The sequence below is a fragment of the Rhynchophorus ferrugineus genome, unplaced genomic scaffold (assembly GCF_030347505.1).
Source record: "Rhynchophorus ferrugineus isolate W39M unplaced genomic scaffold, kcgeb_rfMv2 rfM1, whole genome shotgun sequence".
NCBI lineage: Eukaryota > Metazoa > Arthropoda > Insecta > Coleoptera > Curculionidae > Rhynchophorus > Rhynchophorus ferrugineus.
In genome coordinates, this window is record NW_027472580.1 from 24,928,733 (window position 1) to 24,955,375 (window position 26,643).

The 26,643-nt window shown below is 29.7% G+C and overlaps 1 protein-coding gene across 2 annotated transcripts in view; it reads left to right on the forward strand.

Annotated features, from left to right (window-relative positions):
* The window catches only part of mwh (multiple wing hairs), a 155,350-nt gene that overhangs the window by 27,417 nt on the left and 101,290 nt on the right, over positions 1-26,643 (forward strand). Inside the window, exon 1 of one of the 2 annotated variants that reach the window (XM_076403657.1) lies at positions 18,542-18,763. The exons of the other annotated variant lie outside the window; for it this stretch is intronic. Within the exon in view, the coding sequence (XP_076259772.1) occupies positions 18,741-18,763 (23 nt within the window). The 5' untranslated portion in view covers positions 18,542-18,740. Of the gene's footprint in view, positions 1-18,541; positions 18,764-26,643 lie in introns of those variants that run through there. 2 annotated transcript variants of the gene reach the window in all.

The window sequence follows — 26,643 nt, forward strand, 5'->3', positions numbered from 1 at the left end:
TTCTACATATAAAATAATGTAATGTGATTCATTTTCTAAAATATGATATCATATTGTAATATATTATTATATTTTAAATATTATATTTTGTGTGTACCATTTATATTAAATGATCAATTACTTTGAATAAATTCTACCCTAACCTTTTGTGTTCTCTAAAATTAGTGCGCCTTAATACAGCCTTATATATGATATATGTGCGTGATTGGGTATCGCACACAAAAAAGCAGAGGCATCATACATCCAGAGTCGCCTAATTATTTGAGTGCCAAGCAGCTCAGCCTTTAACAAGATAATCAAACAAATGAATTGATTGATTTTCATGTAATGATTTGTCGAGTGTTTAGAGAATGTTCGGAAAAAATTAGAATGTAACTTTCGTTACGTTCTGGATCCTAAATGCTAAATGCAAAAGCCAAAAAAGGCCAATTATCTATTTTACATTTTGATCCCATTGTCGGTTATATTATTTTATTACAGAAAAATAATCACTACATAGTATAAAACAAAGTCGCCTTTTCTGTCCCTATATCCCTATGTGCGCTTAAATCTTTAAAACTACGCAACGGATTTTGATGCGGTTTCTTTCAGTAGATAGAGTGATTCAAGAGGAAGGTTTATATGTATAATACATGCATAATATACTAAGGCAACATTGCTAATTTTAGAGGTTTCTAACGTGATGTCGTAAATTAACCTATTTTTTTAGGCTTATTTAGCAATTAGCAAAAACGCTGCCTAACCCTACGAGTTAGATCAAATTAATGTACTACAGTATTGTACACCATAAAAAGGTCTACAAAAAAGTCCCCGATGGTATATGTTTATCTTTTAGGGATAACCCACATTAACCATTTTTATTGTTTACTTTTTACGTGAGAAAATGGCTTATTTACGAAGCTATTTTAAGCAATACTGCATTAATCCTTATCGAATTAAGTACCTTAAATACAGTGTGCAATTAATATAGATCAATATGGTTCCTTACAGCATGTAAATTAAACAAATATTTTCGGAGATATTACAAATTTAAAATTTGCGTTTAAAAATGTGTAATGTAATAAAAATTGTATGAATTTAGATATTCCAAAGATAGCAGGAAATCTTCATAGTAAGTATAGGGGAAGAGGAATTGTTTTACTCCAAATTTAATGCGTGCAGGCCAAGGGCAGTAATGAATGAACCAAAAATACTGGATCGATTTTAATCATGTTTTCATTGAGTGACATAGGCATATATATTTTATGCCCGTGCAAAGTCGGAGCGGGCCGCTATGTTTTTATATACAACGTTCATATTTTTTCTGTAGTGTATTTAATTTAGTATCAGCATTGCACCCGTGCGAAGCCGGGGCGGGTCGCTAGTTGTTAATAATTGTGTTAATTACACTTGCGGATAAAATAAAGTTGATGACACCAAAATGGTACATTGTTGAACAAAATAAACTGTGAAGCATTAGAAAATATAATTATATATTTTATATGAATAGTCAATTATATAATATACACGTTCCGATAGCTACAATAATTAAGTTTAAAGGTAATACATGGTAATATATTAGTATTAAAAGAGTGCCTTCGCCATTTTGTGAAGAACTTGATTGGGGTAATATTAGTTGCCTATATTCTAGTATTTTTAATACATTATTTGATAAGTGCATCACCAACGATTAACATTCGACCTGTTTTTAGATGCAACAAAACACGATAAATTGATACGTCGTACATTGAGTGATTTATAATGTTAATATAGACCTATTAGGTTAAAAAAAAGGGCAGCTAGCTTTAGCATAAAGCATGAATACATTAAAAATACATGTTTTAATTTTTATTTACAGGTACACTCATTTTGCGCAGAGATTGCAAATTGCCTGTTTTTATGTAGAGTACGTTAGACTAGTGTATATTTTACGCTTCTATAGCTTGACAATTGGAATAAAAGTTACAACAATAGAGATTCGTTATCATGAAAAATTTTTTGTTTTGTTTTCATTCGTATTCAAATATGTTTTAGTTCCGTTATCAATTTTACATAAAGTTTTCTACAATTCAGCTAAAATTATTGGCCATACTATGTGTATTGAGATATCTAAGTTTTATCTTTCTTTCTTATGAATATTTCAGGAAAACCAATATAAACTTTTCTGATTGGAAATTTATTTCAATTTTAATGTTTAAATTCAGTGTGTAAGGAGGATGTTGTGCATGTACTATGTACCCAATTTTTCATTGCATGATTTTTTTTCGACATCGTAGGGTTTTTATCTCCATATATTAGGTGCTTATATATATTTCGATCAGCGGAATCTCTAGGTGAAAACGCAAAATACCAACGTAAATAACTGTTAAATTCAACAGTTTTTACATTTCTGCGTATATATTACAAAATTATTTCTATTTTTTTTTTAAAACCGAAAAAAACTATTATCGTAGAAGTATAATGTCATTAATTGATCAGATTTATATAACGACTTATTGTAGCAGATTAATATCAGCAATAGTGAGCTATAGCAATTATCCCTTTGTATGGCACTGCTTGGTCACATGTTGAGGATGCACTATTGAAGATAAAAATCTGCTGTAAAAATCTACTCATCATTTGTATTAATGGTTGTTCCGACTGATGCAACATATTTGGTCGAGCATATCGATCATCGCTGGTTCGATCGGTATCGCCATGTTGCCAGAAAGATGAAAAAAATTTAAAGAAAATGATGGATAATGTTGTGTACGAAATTATCAATATATACTGTACCAATTTTTCTTAAAATGCCTTTCAATATTAAAATCTCTATAGATTTGTTTTTAAAGTGTATAAATGAAGAGCCTACAAGCACCTAACATATATGCTTTATATCGTTTACTTTCTTTATGAGTGAGAATCGGAAAAATTTTTATCGGCAGTAGTTAAAAAGAGGTCTAGATCGTTTTCTGTGTTTAACCGAGTTATAACTTAACTCAAATTGTTTATAGTGCAGTACTGTACTGTATAGTCTATTCAAAGTTTATTTAGTAATGCGTCATGGTGCCGCATCAATTCTTAGTTTTACTTCAGTTTGACTTTGACATACAAGAAAATTCTAATCTAAATTCTAAAAAATAATTGAATCAAAACGTTATCAAATATAATTTATTTTAACATTATTGTACATCCAATACATGTATTATCGAAGGACTTAAAACTACAATTAAGAGCACAGATATAATCGTTTGTAGGTTAGATTTATTTTGTTAACATTCAACTCTTTTCCACACCACCCATGAGTTAGAGTTTCTAGGCGCGTTTTTTATGTAGTGGTATCCCCCTGGATGGTCCCCCTAATCCACCTAATTAACAATTGTATATCAGAAGAACGTATTTTACTTTAATTCGAAAGCATATTTACCTTTTTACGTTTAGTTTTAGTTTCCTTCGATGGTGTGTTCACTTGTTAAGTCATCTTGGTATCACTGTATACATTATTTCTTCTGCTACTATCTATGTACACCATTCTTCATAAAATTAATCACTGAATTCTGTCCATATCTACAAAACAGTTAGTATTTATTCTCTCCTCATACGTGCTTACATAATGCTCATGCTTAATTTTGAACAATTAGAATCATATCTGTGAACACAAATCTTTCATGCCCTACAATAGCAGTTTTTACAGTTATATTCAATTAATTATGTGCATACCTTTAGTTGTTTCCAGTCTTAATACTCCGTCTCCGGAATTTCCAGCATTACATGGCATTATCACATGTCCTAAAAGCTTCCTTCAGTCACTTTCATTTTCCGACTCACTGTCCAATTCAATCACTAAATTGTTAATATCTAATCTATCTAGAACATGTTCACGATTCCACCTTTTACCAATTACTTCCTCTCTATGTCTTATCGAGTTCATCCAAACCGAAGGTGTTATGGTTAACAATGCTTCCTTTCACATATCCAAACAGTTTTTGATGAAATATCCCTCTCGACCAGCAAAATATCTGCAATTAATTATTGATAAATATAATGACCAACAACACCTAATCAAATGCTATTGGAACTTTTACCTTTTTCCTTAAATTTTTGTTATCTTTACACTTTTTTTGTTACCGTCTTGCCAAGAGTGCCACAATGAACCGTTTTGAAATATTCAAGTTTCATTAAGATACACAAATTCAAATAGTTTATCTTGCTTGGTCTTATTTTATGCCTTTAAATTTGAATTATCTTTAAGGCAATGTCTGGAAGTTCAATTATACCTATCCGAGGGTTAGGTTTACACTATTTAGACCTTATGCCCTAAGAGTGTATGAAAGGATATCTTAAATACCTCAAAAAACTGCGTGTCCCTAACTCTGTTATATATACTTTCCAGACAGACAATTTTCTCTAAAATAATTTTGTTAAATTATGTTTATATCGATAAAATAGTTGGTTTATTTACTATTCTTATATATTTCGTATATTTGGTCCCCAATAGAGCCAATATCAAGATGGTCAAGATTCGTTACCCACTTTGTATGTAGACGATTTTTCTTGGGTGAATCTAATGTATTATTCTTCATTTTGTAAGCGATGTTATTCACAGGTACCCACACTAATATTTAGCGCGCAGCAACCCGCGAAATAAAATTTTTAATAAAATTGTAGAGAATTATTATTATTTAATATCATCATTAGTTACCTCTCTAACGGAAATTATAGGCAAAACGGCGCCTCCATTATTTCGTTCCTTTTCCCAATATTTTATTAAAGCTGCAATCAATTTTGACCCTGACTATCTATTGTTTTCGACATTTTCAATCGAAATAATATCATATATTAGGGATCAAAATGATTAAAGCTCTAAAATAACGTTTGTATGGTTTTAATCTGTAGAAATAATAATTAATATTTTGAATAATTTTGCGTACGGCCGCCATCCTTTTGACACACGTGTGCAAAATTCTTTAATGCAATAGTGTTAGGAGGTTTTAACTCTTGCCTATAAGTTATTGTGGCTGTGCAATTAACTGTAGTTTACAGATATTCTATAATGTTAAAATAAATTATATTTGATAACATTTTTGTTCAATTATTTTATTTCCATTAGAATTTTGTTGTATTCCTTAGCCAGAATAAAATAATGAAACAAGTGTAGAGTCCTCTAGAGGCCTAATCCATCCAAACCGAAGTTCAACACAGTTCCAAACAATTCAACAGTTCACATTGTTCTTCACCGATAGCCAAATCTTCATTATTGTGTATCTTTAAGTTGATATTTTAAATTTTAAAATGACTAATCTACAGTTTGTCTTTACAATAAATTAAATCTATGTATATATGGTCACTCATCGGCCTTATCTGAGACTCTAGTGTAGTAATGTTTACATGTTAACACTTATCCAAGGGTTTTATTACTTCGATATTGACATGAGAATGGATTTTGTCCTCATCTCTCATTACGTTTCCTCTTTTAATTTACTGACAGTCGGTATCTGAAGGTTTAGATGTATCTGAAGGTTTAGATGTAAGTCAATCAGTTCGGTCGTACCTGGGTGCACCTACAATACTCCTGAGGATCTTGTTCTGGATGGAGTTGATATAAAATGTTCAAATATGAACTTTAGTACTGCTCAATTGATTATTTTTTAACTTTATTATTTTTATAATTTATTAAATTATAAGAAGGTATCTGCTACTGACAATTTTGATAACTTATGTTAATATATTAATTTAGTGATACGACAATTTATATAATGAAGCAAAACTCTATTATAGAAACATCATTACTATTAACAGAACTTAAATTAACAATTAACCGGAAAAATAAATTCTTTGAATATGGTGAATAGGACTTGTCTCGGCCAGACGTGAAAAACAATTAGCGGCCGTTTGTTCAAACAGTATACTGACCACCTCGCATGAGGAAACATTACCGAGTTCAAGGATTCTCTCCCATTAAGAGCGTGAAGATAAAATTACGTCGACACTATAATGTTCTTTCTTCGGAACGGTTTGCCTCAGAGGCCATCGTTTACGTTTGATTCTACGATGCGATAAAAATGGACGCATAGGCCAGTAAGAAGAAAAAAGCTAACAAAATAACCCGTGCTTTTTATACATTGTGCTGTACGTTCTGCATGTATATTCAAGTTGTATTTAATATGCAAAAATATGTGTGTTACCGTAAAACATTTAATTATTGGTCTGTTGGGAATGGAAACAGGTTAGATATAAGTGGGCCGAAAACAAGACGTTTTGTATTACTTGAAACTTATTTAACAATACATATCGTAGATATGGTCTATTAAACTTGATGGTTCATTATAGAGCTCCTTCTGTATCATGCTCCGATAAGTTGTGGTTTACTTGCAAAAAATACTATATAAGAAATACTTATCTAATGTTCATGTAGCACATTTGGGGAATGAGCCTCTAGGTGGAGATGACAGTGGTTGGGATGTGTCGGTCGAATGAAAGAATTCCTCTTAAACCTCCCATGGCGAGATCGATGTTTTGGGTAGAAGGTTAAGTTTAGAATGCGATATGAAAAATAGCAGATTAACATTCTCCGAGACTAGAACAGCTGCAGCCGACTGCAAACTATAGCCAGATTTAATGAGTGATACTCCAAAGTCCTGCAGCACTAATGACAGCAAATTGGTGGAGAAGTAGATACACTTCCTTAGTGCCGGCTATAATTTGATGACGATGATGAATGTGGTGTTCTAAAAGAAGCATAGACACATCTTTTTCACTACTTTAAAATTAAAATTACGTATTACAATTACATATCCATTACCAAAAGTATCCTCAATGTTACAACACCCCACCCCAGCAAAAACAAAGACCAGCTCTCTATTGAAAAATAGAATTTTGTGTATTTGCTAGTGTTTGGCTTAATATAACGTACTCTCAATGAAGCTGTACAGCCGCTAAACCAATATCAATATGACTTTCAACTTTCAACATGCATCATTGAAGGAAAAACAACGGGAAATCATAGGAAGCCATCACTAAATAATCTTTCTTTAGAAATTTATTATATTTTATTTAGAAGTAGTCGAAGTAAAAGTTCTACCCCACTTGTCTGACTGTCACTTGTTTGGTGTCGAAGCAGTTCCTTTCTTTTGAAAATTGGATGGATCTTGATTGGATTGTGAAGATGGATGTATTATTGACTGTATCAAAAACATTTTATTACTGATCATATGGCATTTTTTATTACCCCTAGAGCCCCAATAACCTCTGCGAGTAGAAAATCAGTTTAACAAGTGATTTCCTGTGTGAAGTATATTATTTTAGATAACTCTAAAGGCTATTTTATGCAATAATCTATTAATTTGATTATTAATCAGCTCTTTTCAAATTACGTCGACAAATAATTTAATTGAAATCACGCACCATTAGCTGAATTTATCTGAAGACTCTTTCATGGTATTTAACATTTTGAACTGAACTCGTTTTAGGATCTACAGATATATTATATCACACAAGCAACATTATGTTTTAGGACCTGACATATTAGAATTCTTTTCCAGCCCATAATATAGGTAATACTTATATACTCCGAAGCTCTAACGAAGGGAATATTAATATTATTTAACACTATAATATTGTCTTGAACTCTACAATGTTATCCAGTTTAGATTAGAAACATTCTGCTACCTAATAAAAAATCAATTAAAGGAAGAATTTAATTGAAAAATAAGACAAAAAATAGGACGAACAGTGCTACTGTTTCAACTAGGCGAAACAATTAAAATCTACGTATATTTTCAGGTTAAAAATCGCATTTACAAACATTATTGTTCTGTTAAATTTACGTTACGATATCAATTAAATCTAATTAATGAATGTTAATGAAAATTTAGACGGGGAAATATATGTACAACTTCTTAATTATCATTAATCTGCGATTCGTTAATTAAAACAAAAGGTTTAAACATCATCAACAACATCATCATTTAATCTTAATATCGAACGGATATGTTTTATTACTGTACATTCGTTAATTACTATCAATTAAGTTGAATGATTTATTGATCGAATTATTACTTGCAATAATATATAAATGATAATAATGAGCTTAGATGGACAATACTTACAGAACCAATAATATAAGAATTTAATAATTTTTTCTGCAGGATATAATGCTTAGAAGCTTTTTAATGTATAAAGTGATGGTTTCTAAAGAAAGTGATCCACAAAATTATGATTTTAAGGACAAATATGCCCCTGTTTTTAAGTGGGTTAAAATATATAATCAAATAATTAGTGATTAAGTATCTAATTACCGAAAAACGATTAATTCAAAGAACTGAATTATTGAATTATTTAAAATATCATGTATATGTTTGTGACAGTATATCTAATTTAATTCTAAATTATTGTTTAACATAACTTTTCTTATTTTTTTAACGTCAACTTTTTTTTTATTCTGAAATTTAAATTTACAGTCTAATGCAAGAAAATACTTTAAAAAATATGAATCTTTCAATATATCAACGTTGTTCCCATATATCATATTTGATAATTGTCGATGTAATTTCCAATAGGTGATCTAACTTTGCTTAAAAATTATTTGCTTTACAATTTCAAATAAAATAAGTTCTTAAACAATAGTGTATTAAGCCGGCTTGGTGGCGCCGTGGTAAAGGCGATGGGACGGTGCTCCTACTGTTGCGATAGCCGCGGGTTCGAATTCTGCTGGGGCATGGTCGTAAATTTGTGTTTGTGATTGTTTAAAATTTGTGAATGTTCTAGGCAAGAGTGTAAAATCCGGCAAGAAAAATGATCCCAGTCACGCCAGTAACCAGGCTGGGTAAGATCGGATGTCTTCTGGGATGATTTCTAAAGTTGGTCACTCGCCAGTCGGTAGGCTTCAAGCTGAGGACCGTGGTTCGGAGCCCACGTTAAGCTTTACGCCCAGTTCAGATAAACCCATAGTTGGTAAAAGGAGACTTTAAAATATATCAAAAAAAAATAGCGTATTAAAAATCAAATTTTATTTATTATAGCTTGAATAATATTTACAAGAACATTAATAGATGTTGAACAAGCAATACAAAGAAAAATTTCAAATGATTTTTTAATGAATGTTGTTGAAGACCATCTTCAAACAGTCCATCAAGATACTTACAGCCTCAAGGTATTTGGTAATTATTATGAAAATGAAGTGTTAATGAACTTTAGAATAGTTTTGTTTATAATGTTGGCTGTTTAATATAGGTTGTAGATGTTAAGTTATTCCATAAAAAATATTTAAATAGCAATATTTGTAGCGTTATTTCAATAAATTGCTCTGAATATAAAATCAAAATGACATCGAAATAAAGGTAAAGTAATATGTGAAGTAGAAACAAGATAATTGATAATAATAAACTCAATTTATTACCCAAATATATTATCGAATTTCAAGTGAATCAAAAATTTAGTGGAAAAATTACAGAATTGGTAAATTAATTTACGACTTGTTTTAACATTAAGCTTATTGGTCAGGTTTAGAACCATTTAACTTCAGAAATTGTTTATTTCTATCTAATGAAAAGCTAATTTTTATATCTATAAATTAGTAAATGAAGTCTTTTCGCTGCCATTTAATTTAATTGATACCTGACAAATAAGAAGTTGTTTTTGCTGAGATGGCAATAAAGAAATATATGGATGAGAAAAAGATAATTTCGGTTTTTTCAAAAGAGATGATTTTAAATTTACATATCTTTATTAGGATATTAATAAATATCGATATATCGGTATGTTATAAATAAAAAGTTACTCAATTCCTCAATAAACGATTGAAAGTGATTTGAGAATGAAGCTTAAATGAATGATATTTCATTTTTGTCACGTGCGTTTTTTCTTCCCAAAAATGAAAATTCTATTGTGTATGTGGTGACAACTATTTAGTTCTGTTAATTCTGATGTTAAAGATAAGCTTCATTGAAAAGTTAGTGAAATTCTTAAACATGTCAAAGTTTAGATATCGATACCATCATATTTTATCTCGCGACACAGCTACGCAACAAAATATCGACCATAAAAGAATTTTGGAATCACCTCACAATCATTCACTCAGATTTAATACTATTCCCGATATTTGTTTTCCATTTGAATGGACAAATATAATACAGCAAGTTTTCTCATTGTGAATCGCTGCTGTAATCTATACCCGGAGAGGATTCAAAATCGGGTGCTAAGCCCGCACTGCAACAAAGAAAAAGTGAAGCAGGGAATTATAAAACAAACTGAAAAAAAGACTAGAAACTATTAATAGGAAGGACGAAATTATTTTTTAGGATTTTTTATAATACCTTACCTTTAATGACATAAAAATTGAGAAACTAACTTGCAAGTTTTACTAAATACACGATATAGTCCAGATAATGATCCATTTAACTATCTTTGTATCACATATATTGGTCATTGTAACACCCTCTTATTTCTATAAAGCGGTTTTCAAGAAAGTTCTATAATAATGGAATAATGGTTTCACCAGAAAATTGACAAAAGGTCGTGGATAAAAACAGCACATATATATCATGAATTTATGTTTGAAATAAATTAGCTCTGAAGATAACATGATAAACAATAGATAATTTATATTACAATTTTCTTCTATTTGACTGGAATTTTGATATCTGAGAAAAACTGGTATTTTAGCAGTTTTTGTGAAGTATTGATATCAGATTTATATATGGGTGATTATTTCTATTACAATTTTCTTCTATTTTAATGGAATATCTGAGAAAAACAGAGATTTTCTAGCAGTTGTTGTGAGGTGCTCATATCAGATTTATATATGGATGATCATTTCTATTATAATTTTCTTCTATTTTATTGGAATTTTTATATCTGAGAAAAACTGGTATTTTCTAGCCGTTTTTGTGAAGTGTTCATATCGGATTTATATATGGATGATCTGTCCTTTTGAAGGAATTGTTTCAAAGGTTTTCAACTATTTGGTGAGTACTTTAATAAAAAAAATGTTATAATAATAATATAGAAAACACTTTAATTATGTAATTTGTTTTAAATTCAATGTTGCTTTGCTTCATAGTGAGTTTTTAAATTACTAAAACTCATTTTGAATCAAAGCAACGTGTATATGTAAGACAATAATAAGAGAAATTATACAAATTTTTATACTAATCGGTTTAGTAAAAATTTTTCGCTTTGAGCTAGAGGCATGAAATTTGGCATGGATAATAGCGAAGGAAGAATTTGTAGGTCTAAAATTTCTGCCTGATATGCGTTAGAAATTAGTAAATTCCAATAAAATTAAATGCAGCTAATTCGAGCAACCAGGAATAGCTGTCAGACTGCTGACATAAAATATATGTCACGCTATGTAATAGTCGTTGTTGATAGTCCTTCCTTTTTCAAGGTAGTCAATGAAAATTATTCCATGCGCATCCCAAAATAGAGACGCCATAACCTTGCCAGCCAACTGTTGCGTTTTGTTGAGCCGACTGTTGAATGAGATGATAGAGTCATATTTCATCCATTGTCACATATCGACAAAAAAACTCGGGTTTATTACGCATGATCATTTTCAAACGTCTCAACTGAATCATCAACTCGTCGTTGTTTTTGATCAAAAGTGAGTTGATCAAAGCACACGCGGTAATCACTTTGCACAGAGTTTACACGTTCAGTTGATATCTTTAAAGTGTCTGCTATTTCCTTCAATTTTAATTTACGGTAATTCAAAATCATTTTGTGGATTTTTTAAAAGTTATCGTAGGTAACAACCTCTTTCGGGCGTCCACTGCTTTCACAGTCTTTGGTGCTTATTTCACCACGTCTAAACTTAGTATACCAATCCTTGATGGTTGATTTTCCTGGGGTAGTGTCTGGAAACTCAGCATCAAGCCAAGTTTTTGCTTTAAATTTATTTTTTTCCCTTCAAAAAGTAATATATTTATCAACCCGCGTAATTCCTTTTATCCATTTTTTTCACAATAACAAAAGTTGCTTCACTCAAAATGCTATAATTCACAAACTGATCCGACAGCTGTCAAATTATTTACATGCATCTTTTGAGGGTTAGGGCCAAATTAGATTACAGATTTAATTCTAGTGGCGCCATATATGTGTCAGGCCGGAGACTTTTCAATTCACCTGTTAAAATGCCGACAAAGTAATTTTAAATCCTTAAGTTTTATATTTGAAGCGATATTAAAATGGAAAGGGCGGGTGTTAAAATATTATTAAACGAAGTTGTTTAATTTTAAAGGTTATTTAAGATTTTGTTTTCGGTTATTCCCATATTGTCGGAACTATTAAAAAAGCGATTAAGAATAATATGATCAAATAAAGTTACATTTTTTGTATGGAGAACAAATTGTTGCCTAGTTTGATGCAGCTGACATTTGTATCATTGTACTAGAAGTAATTCTGAAGGTTATTAGGATTTTTCGGATTAGGATAAAGATTTGGTAGCATTAGCATCTAATTTATTGCAGTTTTCATTTTCAAATGAAGAACTAACAGAATATTATAGAATTTAACACAAAGTAGAAAGCAGTAGATTAATGAAAGCTATAAAGGCAAATTAAATATGACCTTGAAGTAAATACATCTGGAAAATATCCAACAGGAAAAAAGTACAGCTACTGTTTTAAAACGTGGAATAAATAAACAAAGAATGATGTAATGTTATATAAAAACTTAGGTTGGGCATTTACTCTTTTATGTTATATATTTTAAGTGAAAAATATGGATAAAAAATAAATTTTAAACGAATATATAAACGAAGTAATGAAAGTATGCAGATATATAAGGGATAACAGCAGCTCGATAGGATAACAGTAATTTTGTAACCATTTCAGTGTATTCAAAAATATCAAGGTGTTTAAAAATTAATGCAATAAGATATGAAACTATATTACAATTTATTCTTCGAACTCTGCATAAATTATATTGATTATAGAGTTTTGAAAAGTCAATAGTTTATTTAAATATTTTAAATGCATTTATTTAACATACACTTCCAAATTATAAAAATGAAAATGCCTAATGATGTTTGTTGTTTTAATTTATATGCTAGTCAGATATTAATTTAGAAATTCATATATTCCCTGTTTTAATATACCACCATGTAATTCTATAATATAATTATAATATAAAAGGAAATAAACATCATATATACTTATATTTGAAACTGTAAAGTTGTTAGAGTAAATTATGTTATATCAGTTCAATTTATTATAATGTTCAGTGGTGTAGTCATTTAAAATTATCAATACTTTTTCGATTATGGAAACTTAATGGATATTAGATTTAATTAAATGCAATTTAAAAATGTTAGTGACTGTTAGATCCAGAGATAGTTTACAGACATTTATTGCAGAAACAAGTTTTAATAACAAATTTTAGTCTATTATGAGAAAAATTGATTAACTTAATTTTTAATATATATATATATATATATATATATATATATATATATATATATATATATATATATATATTTATATATATATATATATATATATATATTTATATATATATATATATATATATATATTTATATATATATATATATATATATATATATTTAATATATATATATATATATATATATATATATATATATATAACCTGATGACATGACAAAAATATCTGCATTATAACAGCACCACTCTGCAGCATAAAAGCCACAACACTCGTACAGATCATAAATCAGATATTTCGTTCCGACTTCTCGGTATTTTTGTTTGTTTTTTGATGCCATTCACGTGTCAGAGATGCATGTTCATCGTCAAAGGCCACCGTCCAAAATACCGATATATTTTATGGATGTATTCTCCGTCAGTATGGACGGTCACATTACGTCGATATATTACCTGTCCGGGTATATCGATCACAAACCATCAGCTATACTGTAAGTTTCCTATTTAGTATTTAACGATTGAATCTGTGTGATTTTTTATGGAAAGTATTTTGAGCTGAAGAGTTTCGTTTATAAATTTGGTTTCGATGCATGTTCTTAAAGAATAATTAAACATGTACCTTTTTTTCAATCTGCAATTACATATATAACGTATAATGTAAATCAAACAATTTTTATAATAACGTATTATATTAGATATGCTCACTTGCGGCTCCCGATAAAAATGTTAAGATGTTTGTGTATATGTACAATTTTTGCAAAAAAAAAACGTATAACAAATTAACTCCTTAAGTTTTTCTCTGTTAGCCAATTTCGTAATCACTTTGTCATTAAAATTGTTTATTTCGCAGATAAACTATTTTTCAATAGATAGTGTAGAAAACGCTGTTAAACGATCTTCGGTTATTACATTTTTGAGAAAGTATTTGATGCGCTTTGGTGTTGAGAAACACCTTTCGACCTCTGATATTGACATAGGAGTTGTTACCATGATTTCTAATAATTCTCTAGTCTCCTTTAAAGTGTCTCCTAGATTTTTTGATATTAAACATTTTAGAAGAACTAGTGCACCATTTAATGCTTTGCAACCATTTCTTGTATGAATAACTGACAGTTCAGTTCGTAGTCGTTCTTTATCAAGTGTGACACGGAAGTGAGTTTAGAAATTCACCGCAATACCCTCCAAAGTATTTCGAGAAGAAGACTGGTGCAACTACTAAATTTTATTTAAAATGAAATGGTCTTTTGCACAATTTATTATAACATCACACACCTCTAAAGCAGAAATTCGGTTATCAAATTTACTATTTCATGGACGGTTGCGTTTATTTTCTGGTGGCTTATGACTTATTTTATATGATACTTCTCTAATGCTGTTATCACTATTATTTCGACTGCGAAGAATACTGCGTTCAAAATTATCAATAGCATCTTCTATTTCACTAGGTTCGATATTTCTTCGATGCAGTTGGTGAAAAAGTATATCTACGTCGTGCGTCACATACCGGAAAGAAGTTAGCCAGAAACTAAAGATTGGATAATTTAATTTATTGCTAATAGAGGCTGCTACACTATAGACTGTGTTGCTGGAGATTCATTTTTTTTTTCGTTTATATTTTCGTATATATTATCATTTTAAAGTTTCAACGGATTGGATTACTGTGGGTGATCCTTCTGTTCACAATATCGTTCAGCGCTCGTCTTGGTGAATTATTAAGAAAGCCAGGAATGTGTTGTGGATTACCATAAAATACACGTACTTATTTGTAGAAATAGAATTTGTAGAGAAATGAATATACGAATAGTTCCGAAAGTAGCCGAATCTCCGTACCACGATGATTTTTAATGTATACTCGGGTGAGCAGCAGAACGCCGCGCCGATGATTGAAGGAGCTCGCAGAACATGATTGTGTAGCCCAGACAAATAATAGCGATAGCGATTGTGAGTCAGTGGCCTTCCGACGGTAAGTTATTCCACTGGTCCACTTTACTTATGTGGTTTGTTGTTCCATTGCAATTTTTTTATCATTTATTACAACAAGAATTCGCGAATACGAAGTGGGATTTACTTTTTGTTAAGAAATACGAACTATTTTAGTATTTTAGTGATATACATAATTATTTTTCGGAAGCATCTTTAATATGTTTTTGGAGAGCTTTGCAGCACTTTGTAGTACTATCTTAGTTTACAAATTACTTTATTGTTCAGTTATACTTACATACAAGACAAGACATAGACAAACAAGACAAGGGCAGGATAAATATATTAACATGTAGTTCGCATATAAAAATTAAATTCAAATTATATTACTTAAATTAAAGTTAGAGATAATATACTATACACGATTACGTGGTTTTGTTCGCTTCGGTCTTCTGACTTCCTCTGTGTTGTCCGGTAGCTGCATTGCTTCCACATTGGTATGGTTATTTTATTTTGTGTTTTAAAACGAAATCTTGTATAATTAATTTGGTTTCAAGGTCACTGTTCAGCTCTTCGTTTACTATAGAGCGTTAAATATTGTTTTTGTAACGTTGGATTACTAGAAGTTTTGATGTTTTAGTGAAACCCTATAAAAATCGAAATACTCTTGAAAAGTGACTGATTGACCTTGATCTTAGATCATGTTGGGGGAATTTTTGGACTAAAAAGCACAGTTCTTTAATTTTAACTCTGATTTGTTGACATAATTAACGAAAATGATTATTAATTTCTTGCACTGTTTCATATATATATATATATATATATATATATATATATATATATATATATATATATATATATGTATAGCTCGATATAATACTTTAAGTAGTAACCTGTACATTTAATAACATTTTAATACCTATTAACCTACATTGTATTGGAACCAAAGCAGATTATATTGTATTATTAGAAATTTTATGGGATACTAATTTTTAGCCACTAAATAATTTGAGATTTTGTGGATATTTTGAAAACACATTTATTGAAAAGTTTATTTTTAATTTTTTATTGCTAAAATTATATTGTAATTATCATTTGCATATAACTTACCGAATCTGACGTGAGAACAAACTTGTGTGCTTTTTATTCCACCGGTATTGAGTTTAATAGATTTTGTGATTCATTAGATAAGTATATATTTGTAATTAATCAATAGTCAGATACAAAAGCTGAATAAATAAATAAAAGGAAAACAACAAAGAATTAATATTCTGAGAAAAATCAATTACAGAATAGTTAAATTTAAGTAAAATATATCTTGTACTCAAAACATATAATCAGTCATCAGAAATATATGTGCAATAAAGCTAAAATTAGCAAACGCTATTAGGCTCGTAAATAAGTTTATTAACATATTGATTGAATAGAAGAACCGTGGTAAAATTTCGTTAAACGTGTTGCTATATACAACAAAGTAAATGTTATGTAAACCGCTATGTAGTCTGTCGTTTATATCAATTTTGAGACGTCTTTTGTGTTATAAGTAACGTTTAGTTATCTACCATATCTATATATTTTATATGTGTTTGTCGAATTTCATCATTAATGGAGATATGTGCTTTCATTAAAGTTAAGAAGCGAACATTATTAAAATCATTCAAAACAGTTGTCAAGTTATGAAATTGTAAGGTTAGCGTTCGAAATAAATCACCCTTCCATGACAAGAATCTCAAGGGTTATTAGACCTTCCTATGGATACTGACATAAAAGTTTGTTGTTCTGTAAACATGACATGTTCTGTAATCATACTCGTATAATCGATGCTTATTTCATCCTGTTTGGAGTTCTAGTTGATCCGGTATTGTTTAATGTATGACATGACTCACAGCCCTAATTCCGAAACAAAAAAAATCCGCCTTTTATTCATGGGGGACTGTCTTTTTTGCTCTCGATTATCCAATGCAAACACATACTTCGGAAACTCCAAGTGTAATTAAACAAAACAATCAAATGGCCCAAATTTTGGAGGCTGAAAATTAGGCCACAAAAAATCAAGCGATAATTTTTCAACGTCCATACTCCTTTATTGAAGTCAATTAACAGGTTCCCATTCCATGATTATACAAGTTGCATGATTCGGACTTCATTCTAATCGAAATCTAAGATGGTGGGAGCAACATCCAAATGGTTTTGGCATATCTAGCATGTTCTTTTTAGCGTATCCTACGTAGACAAGACAAGCAACCAGTCTCAATTAAAATTCTTGGGTAATAAACATGTATAATTGTCCTTAGGCAAGAGCGCAAAATCCGACATGGAAAATGATCCCAGTCACGCTAGTAACCAGGCAGGGTAAGACCGAATGTCTTCTGGGGTTATTTCTAAGTTGCTCACTCAGTCGGGGTAGGCTTAATGCCGAAGACCGTGGTTTGGAGTTCACGTTAGGCAGTAGGTTAAGTCTAGATAAATCCTAGTTGGTAAACAGACGAAAAATAACAAAAAAAATTGCAAGTAAATCGGTTCAGTAAAACTTCAACCGTCTCAGTAGAAATATCAATCATCTCAATAAAAGTATTTTTGAGAAAAACGGATTTGAAGTTTCCTTTTTAGAGGCCGCGCCGAAAATAATTTAAATTTTGAAAAATTATCTTAAGGGCTTATTCTTAAAAGGGTCAGGCTTTGAAAACATCAAAGAATCCTTTTTTTTTTAAATTTCTAGACCACTAGATTTCTATTACCCCCTTAAAAATATGTACTCCATTTCTCAGTCTTATCTTACAAATTATATGTAAACTAATATTTGTGTTTTCGTCGAAAAGTTATTTTACATTTCAAGGGTTTATTTGAAATTAAAAAATTTAATTTCATATCTGCGCTTGTGTAAATTTATAATAACATTTTTATTGATTTTTTTTTAATTTATGATTTTCGAATAATAGGAATCAAATAACGGTTGACTACAAACTTTTTTTCTCATGTGGGAGGTTAAACAAGTATACTTACCTAACACCAATGGAAAAAAGTCTAAAAAATGCAGAATCATTAATATTAATCAGACTGTCTTTGATTTGAACATTATGCGTTAACCTTTTCTTTATGACTTTACAATTGTTGCCTACTCAATAATTTTATGACGAACAAAATCCGCCCGAACAATACACGATCAGAATCGGCTAATGACTAATTGAACGCAAACCAGGCGCACTTGAATTTGGCAATCAAAATCAAGAAGCCGGCCTGCTGTTCCTCTCGACCAGCAAGAAATCGACAGCGGCGAAGACGACGCTCGTGGTCTTCCAGTTAGTCCGCGTCAGTGCGTCCCAACGCCAGCAGGAAGTCGTACTTTGTGTGTCGCAACACCGACCATGATATAGAGACGCGATCGTTCGTTGTTTTCTTTTCATGTGTTTTAGTTTTTGAACCGATCTGAGGGATTTTAGTGGTGATATTTGTATTGAAATAAAAATGATTCTCAATATTGAAAAGAGGTATGTAATTTATTATTATTATTAGTAAGCTTCTTCTGATAAATTTCTATAAGTTGGATTTTAAAATCTTTTAATAAATATTGTCATAATCTATATAAGACAATTTTTAGGTAACCTTTTTTTCTATTGAAAAAATAATGTAGTATTATGCCAATTTATTTGATAATATCAATAAAACATATTTTCGTACCAAATTGACCAATATTACTAATAATTAAAAATGAACAGTGTATTGAAATATTTTTCGTGTAGATCTCTATATTATATATACATATTTACAGATATAAGCAAACGTAATAAATGCTTAATCAATACACTAGAGATGTAATTAATAATTGAAATAATATATTAATATTTTTGCTTATTAAAATTTTAAAGATTTTTTCTATTTTGAAACTTTATTGTCAAAAAATCGTCACAATGTAGTTTTTCAAAGTAGTATCTTCTGAGGCTATCCACAAATCAGCTCATTTTTTGGTATATTCACACAAAGTGAAGTGTTGTTCAATAAATGTCTTCAAATCAGTTGTAGTCTTCAGCGATCTCTGTAGATAGTTTTATCTAGTAATACGTTCAAATTCTCGTCTTCAAATTTTTTTCGATGTCCAGAACGCTCTATGAACTCGGTGTCAAAATTATGACTATTAAATCATCGATACCAGTATTCAAATATTGGAATCGATGGAGCATGGTTGCTATAAGCTTCACACAGTATTCCACGACCTTCAACCGCATTTTTCTTCAAATCGAAGGAAAAAAGTAAAAATTCCGGCTAGGTGCTCGGTGCAAATTGAAACATTTTCAACGCACTGAAACACTTTTTTGTTCGCACTTACGTGAAATGATACAAACTGAAAAGTGGGGCTTCAACATGAAGTTACAAATGCACCCGATGTGATTATTACACAGTAACACCACCTGTTGTAAATCCTTTTAAATTAACTTGTAGGTCCGATACTATTAATGTCGGTTTTATTTGTTCGCGTAAATTTAAAATATTTAAATAATATAGATACTAATTTGCCAATATATTAAGTTGTTTAAAAATATTTCATTTAATAAAAAAAATTGAATCCAATTATTTCATTTATATTTTTATTATAACTATTGTTCGCCCAGCGGTCGAAATTCGGAAATTTTTGGTCAGTTACATTAATTACTATTATAAAATAATCAAGTGAATAATAAAATGAATTTGACATATTTTGGATCCCAAACACTGACACTGACTTAAAATAAGTTAATAATGAAACTATTAATGAAAATATAATTCCCATAATTATCAAAACACCCATAAGTTCAAAAAATAGGAAAATATGGAAAAAGTACTAGACCTATGTTTTTGAAGTAAATAATTAGAATAATAATTAATAAAAACATATTTTATCGTATAATCTCAAAATGTATAAACATTTTAAAACGATTTATGATATGTTAATAACACAATATAATAAATTTCTGTGAAAATAAATAATTTCTTCTAATTGCATATCAATCATGGACCATCATTAATTAAGTAAATTATGTGGTTATTTCTTTAATTTTATGTATATTTTCAGGAACTCATTAAAGTGACCCATTAAAAATCTATATATTTTCCTCTGTAGAATTTCTCATCTAAGATGTAGATTTAAAACCCTTATACTAAGGCCATAGCATTTGATAAAAACTTAAATTAATGAGGTATTATTACCAATAAAATTACAGAAATCATAATAACCTTTACAACTACGTCTAGTCTCTGATATAGCATAGCGATTACTAGCAATCAGTCCTTAAATGAATATAAATTCTTTCAGTTGTTTTTCATATATAAAATTTATAAGCATACTTAAAGTTCAAAATGAATTAATTGAATTTAAATTTAATGATTATTATTATGAACCTGAGACCAAACGTTTCTTGTTATTCTAAAATTTTGATACTACATATTAAGATGAAATGTTGGCATGTCATGTTTTTATTTCATAGTTGAATATATCTTCCTGTAAAGCTGATGGATATAATTTGTTATTCCTATAAAAATTGTGTAAATTTAATCAACTGTTGTGTTTGCAAAATACCGAATATTGCAAAGTACGCCATGTTTTTACTGTTTAATTAGTTAGTAATTATTTGCTAAGTTTAGTTTGTACATTTAACAATAAATATTGAAGAGTATTAAACCAGGATATTGACCCAGTCGGAATTATAATAAGTAGCTCAGCTTAAACTTGCAATATTAGTACCAGCAATTAAAAAAAATTAACGACACTTAGACAGCTAACTGTAATCAGAATTAAATGTAAAGTCGAATGTGTTTACATTTACATAAATTTTTGAAATAACATCGTAGGAACTTAATTGTTAATTTTAGCTTTTAATAAAGTTACTAATAATAATATTTATTATATGTCTGCTTATATGTACGGATATATTAAAATATGTTCATTTAGTCAACAAGGATTGGCTTAACAGCATTAATAAATAAATCTGCCACATGAAAGTATGTCTCAATATCGCTATTAAAACATTTCTGTCCATATAGCTAAAATGGGGATTCAATATCAATATGTAATACTGAATACATATTGTATTGCATTTTATCTTGCGTTTACAATATTTTATTAATATTTGGAAAACCAAAAAAAAGTTTATTTTGAATCTTGATCTGAATTCTGTCGAAATGATGGGAATGAAAATTTGCGCTTTTACATTTTTTTTACGTTGATTTAATTTTTAGTATACCTCAGTCATCAATATCACCCAAAACTAATGTTAAATAACACTTGACTTATTATTTTTCAAAGTTTATTGAAAATTATTCCCCTTGTACTATGACAGTTTTCGAAGCAGTTATGTCATTTTGGTTTAATCCTCTTAATCGGATCAAAGTGATGACCTCGACATGGATTCTTGCCACTGTAATGCAGCTACAAATCCGTGGAGATATAGATACGCAATGATATTAGTTAAATTTTTAATGATTACAGCCAAAAATGAATGGAGGGAAATGAAATGGTTGCTCTCATCACCAAGAACTGGATACGTTACTCGTAAGTCATCTCAGGATTTGGCGCATGCGCATATTGAGCTCCATTTAATTTTAAAACAGAAAAATTCGAGTTTGACTGATACGTACATACAGCTTTATTTACTTACGTTTTTTTATGGAGATGATTAGATGTGGAAATTTTTTTTTAATATATATTGTAAATACTTTTTAAATAAAATGTGTTTATTCCAAAATTTTACCATTTTTATTTTTCCTGAATTTATTTACCTGCTGGGGGAAATAAACATTGAAGATTTTTTGAAATAACACATTTTATTTAAAAAATTATTGAATAAAATGAAATGAAAAAATAATTTCTATATGCTTTTCTATTTAATCACCACATTTAAATTAATTTACATTTTTGAACAATTAACAAGATCTCCAAAAACCATATAAATAAACATTACCATGAAAATGACCAAAATCGTTTTGATCAAACCCAGCCAATATAATTAAAACCAAAAGGAAAAGCAACGACTATATATGAAAGCAGTGAAATTCTCCTAAATATCTCCAAATACGATCAACTATGATCGCTACAATTCTTGATCCACAAACCTCATTAACAACTTGACTATTTCCAACACAAGAACAATCATTTTCTTGTCTGTTCTTATCATTAGATTTTGGCATATGTTGTTACCTATCTGATGTCGTTGAAAATGATGTGTTATAAATTTGGAGCAAATATTTCCTCTATAAATAAAATTAATGCTGTTTGTATTTTATAACTTACATTTTGCACTCACCCTCGTTCTTCCATCTTTTAAATCCAATGTTTGTTAAATTACCAAGAATAATACAACTATTTAATTATTATTACTCTAGAATTAATAATGTAACACAAAATCTAAATATCCTAGATTTTTGTTGTTATTTTGATTTGATCGACTGTACCTATTGACTCGAAAAGCATGTACCGCCATTTGAAAAGGAAGACAATATGGTATATTCTTTTCTATGGTTTATTCTATGCAGGATAGTGCGCATGCACCGAAGCTGGAGATGACTGAGGAGTAACATATCCTGCCAAGAACGCCCGTTGGGGGTCTACTACCCACTATCAACACATCCTAAAACAAAAAGATATATTTCCTTATCCAAATTAATTGACATTAATAAACTGAGTCTGGACGTAATGAAAGATAGCTATATGGAAGATAAGAAATAATGCTCAATAAAGCACTATTTAATAGAGTAATAGAGAGAAAACTCAATGGGAGTCTCTGGAGGAAAGTTTTGCTTTGCCCAACATCCAGTATGGGGTTATATCGGCCATTCAAGAAATTTGTTGCTCAATTTAATTTAATTCTCCATTATAGGCACCTGTAAGATAAACATTTTTGCTGTGAAGAACTTGATTGATTATTCGATAAAATTTGATGCGTGACAGCTCTGACGTCACGTGTAATTGAGCAGTAAGTTTCAAATAAAAAACAACTAAATTTCTTAAATAATATTCAATGAATGAATATATATATATATATATATATATATATATATATATATATATATATATATATATATATATATATATATATATATATATATATTAAATTACCAATAAATTATAAATACAATATAAAAACAAATATATCTAAAAAATAATAAACAAAGAACTTTGAAAGATATAAGATTATTTCTTCTGTCTTTTTGTTTTCTTATACTAAAAACAAAATTTGAGTCTTTCCTTGTTAAAATTCTGTTTACATGTTTTTTTCCAAAAGTATATGGTGCACATTATTATAATCAAAATAAAACAGATAGCTCAAAGACCTTCTGATTATATAATAGAACAATTTTGTTCGTATGGGAACATCTGGAATTGAAGGTATAGAGTCAAGTTGCGATTTTTCTCTCCTGGTAATACATTTCCCGTTAGTATTAAATGTACTGATGATGAGTAATTTAAGCGGTTTTTCAAATATACTATCCTCTCCAGGAGCTCTAATAGATCCAAAAAATTTTAAAACTATCTTGGTTAAGTAGTCTTAAGCCAATATATTTATTAATTACCCATATACCATTCGTTTGCATTCAGTAGCTATTATTTCAGTGGTTGAACTATCAAATAATTGATTCAAGAATAAAAGTTTATAGCCGTTTGTATAGCTTCTTTCGGAAGGAGATTAATTTCTAAAGTGAAAAAATAAACTGATATTATATATGTCTTTGTTTATGAATTGAATATAAATAAATTTATCCCAATTTATAAGAAAACGTGCTGTAACGATTATAAATGTATTTGATATTCAATCCAGTCAGTTTTGGATTTTTAAAATTATCGACCAATTTTTAAAGGCAGCCGAATACTTCTTCGATGTCTAACAATTCTGCATTTCTTTACTATCTGTGTATCCGGGTAAACAACACTTCCTAAATCGAGAATTCACTTTACTTATTGTACTACCGACTTATATATACTAATTAACTAATAACTTAATCTCTAAATGTTATAAAAATCTAAACGTACTACGCCTTACATCAGGCATAGTGAATATGGCGCCCGAAATAAATAAACAATAAACGCACCATAGAAATGAAGTGAACCAATCAGATCCCGTCACGGCTCTTAGCATAGCGATTAAACTAAGTAAAAAGTAGCGACATCTAGATGTTGGACGTCGCGAAAAATTTCCCCAAAATTTCATATGAAGTTAAATTTCCATTTCTCTATGCACTATTCATTCTCCGTTCGGAATCTACACTCTTAACACTCAAGTAATATTGTTCATAGCTTAGCTTGGCGAAAAGAGTTCATAATGAATACAAACCGCAATTTTTAGGTCTTAATATTTTTGACCACAATATTATTGATATATGTGTATGCTCATATATAAATATGCTCTATTATTAGGCCCATAATTAGTTTTAAATAATTGTTTTTCAAATTTGAAGCCTTATTGTGAAAAATCGGTAGAATGTATTTTATCGAGTATTATTCGTTCAGATTTCAGGATTTAGAGAATCCATTTCGATAGATCTAGTGTATAGATAGAGTGTGTATCAACAAATCGACCTATATGTTGGGATCTTTATACGTGTAAAATGTTGCTTAGATAGGGCAAGGTTTGGAGAATACGGCGGATGGAGCAGCACTTTCAATTTTAATGTTTCCAAATGTATTTTCACCAATTTTGCAGCATGTGGTTGAGCGTTAACGTGCTAAAAAATAACACTGTTGTGTCCTTACTCGTATTCCACCTTTTGCTTCAAATTGATATAAAAATATAACTCCCCACATATGCGATTTACTCAGCACAATTTCAAAGATATTTATCCCATTCACTTTTTTTTTGTTCACACTTCGACGAAATGACACATACTGAAAAGTGAGGTCTGTCAGGAAAGCTTCAACATGCTAATTAACAATACACCCAATGAGATATAATACACACTATCTGTTGTAAATCTTTTAAAATTAATTTATAGGCCATATATTTCGACATAATTATATCTTAAAATAAAAATGAAAATGAAGCAGTCATATGTATCTTCGAGTTATGGCCTATTACCATCATTGCATACAATTATTACATTATCTTTGTAATACCTGCATAATTAACATATACTTAAATAATTTTGAACAGTTTTCTTGAAAAATGCGCATAATTTAAATGGATTATTTTATTTAGTTACAGTAGGCTGAATAGGGGGTATTAAGAATATTTTTCCATTTCTAGCAGTTTCCCCTCGAATAAGTTTTCAACGGAAAATTAGTAGACGTATAATTAATTTAAAATAATATTATGCAGAGTAAGAACAATTTCGTGTTATTAAATATTACAGTAATACATGGAATCAGCGTTTGCATGTTAAATGTATTAATCACACAGCCACACCCAAACACAGATAATAATGAGTCGGATATTGTTGTAGAATTTAATTTTAGTTTATTATATAAAAAAGTTTTTTAAATAGTTTGAATCAAAATTTTTCGGTATTGGGGTGCTGTACTCGTCTTTTACCAGTTATTGAAGATTGTATAGTGTACAGGGAAGAGGGTGTGACTTGAAAGAATCTGAATTTGGAACAGAGGGGATAATTAAGAGCAGATGCATACTGGTGTTATTTATCTCTCTGAAGCTACTCAGGAAAAGACCTGCCTTTGATTATCTTTAAAAAAATCTGATGCATTGATAAGAACGAGTAATAATTTGAAAGGCCCATATGTGATGAACATTGTAAGTCTGGTGCAATGTCCTCTTTTAATATTTATAAATAGATTTTCGTAGTTTCGGAAATATTAGGTGCTTGTAAGCAAATAAAACTATGTAAACAAGTATTAAACAACCTAATCTAGCTGATAGATTCCAGGATTTTGACATTTCTCTATGTGAAAAACCGTTTTCCCTGTAGGTTTGCCGATTTTATTCAGTGTATACAAATGCTAATTATGGAATATTCAAAACTGCAACATTCACGAGTTTTATGGCTAATTATTACTTAATTTGAAGCTGGCGAACCTGTGGTCTATCAAACCCTTTCAGAATCTTATGGTAATGGTGCTTCGCCATATTCCAATTGTAGGTTTGGTTTCAATGATTTAAAAATAGTTATTTTGATATCAATTCTAACTCCAACAGCCTGAAGCATCAAGAATGACAATATATATTATAAAACTTATTGGACTAAAATCTAACAAAAATCAAATATTTTCAGTGAACTTAGCAGTTGATCAAAACTTTTTGAATATCATGGGAAAATCTTTAAGGTTCAAATGGAGGCAAAATGCATACCATGCGTTCCAATCGAATTGATTGAAAATATTATTTCAAGCCATGTCAACATAGTAGTTTAATTGCTTGTCAGGCAAAAAAAGAGTTATTTTGGTGGCATGTTA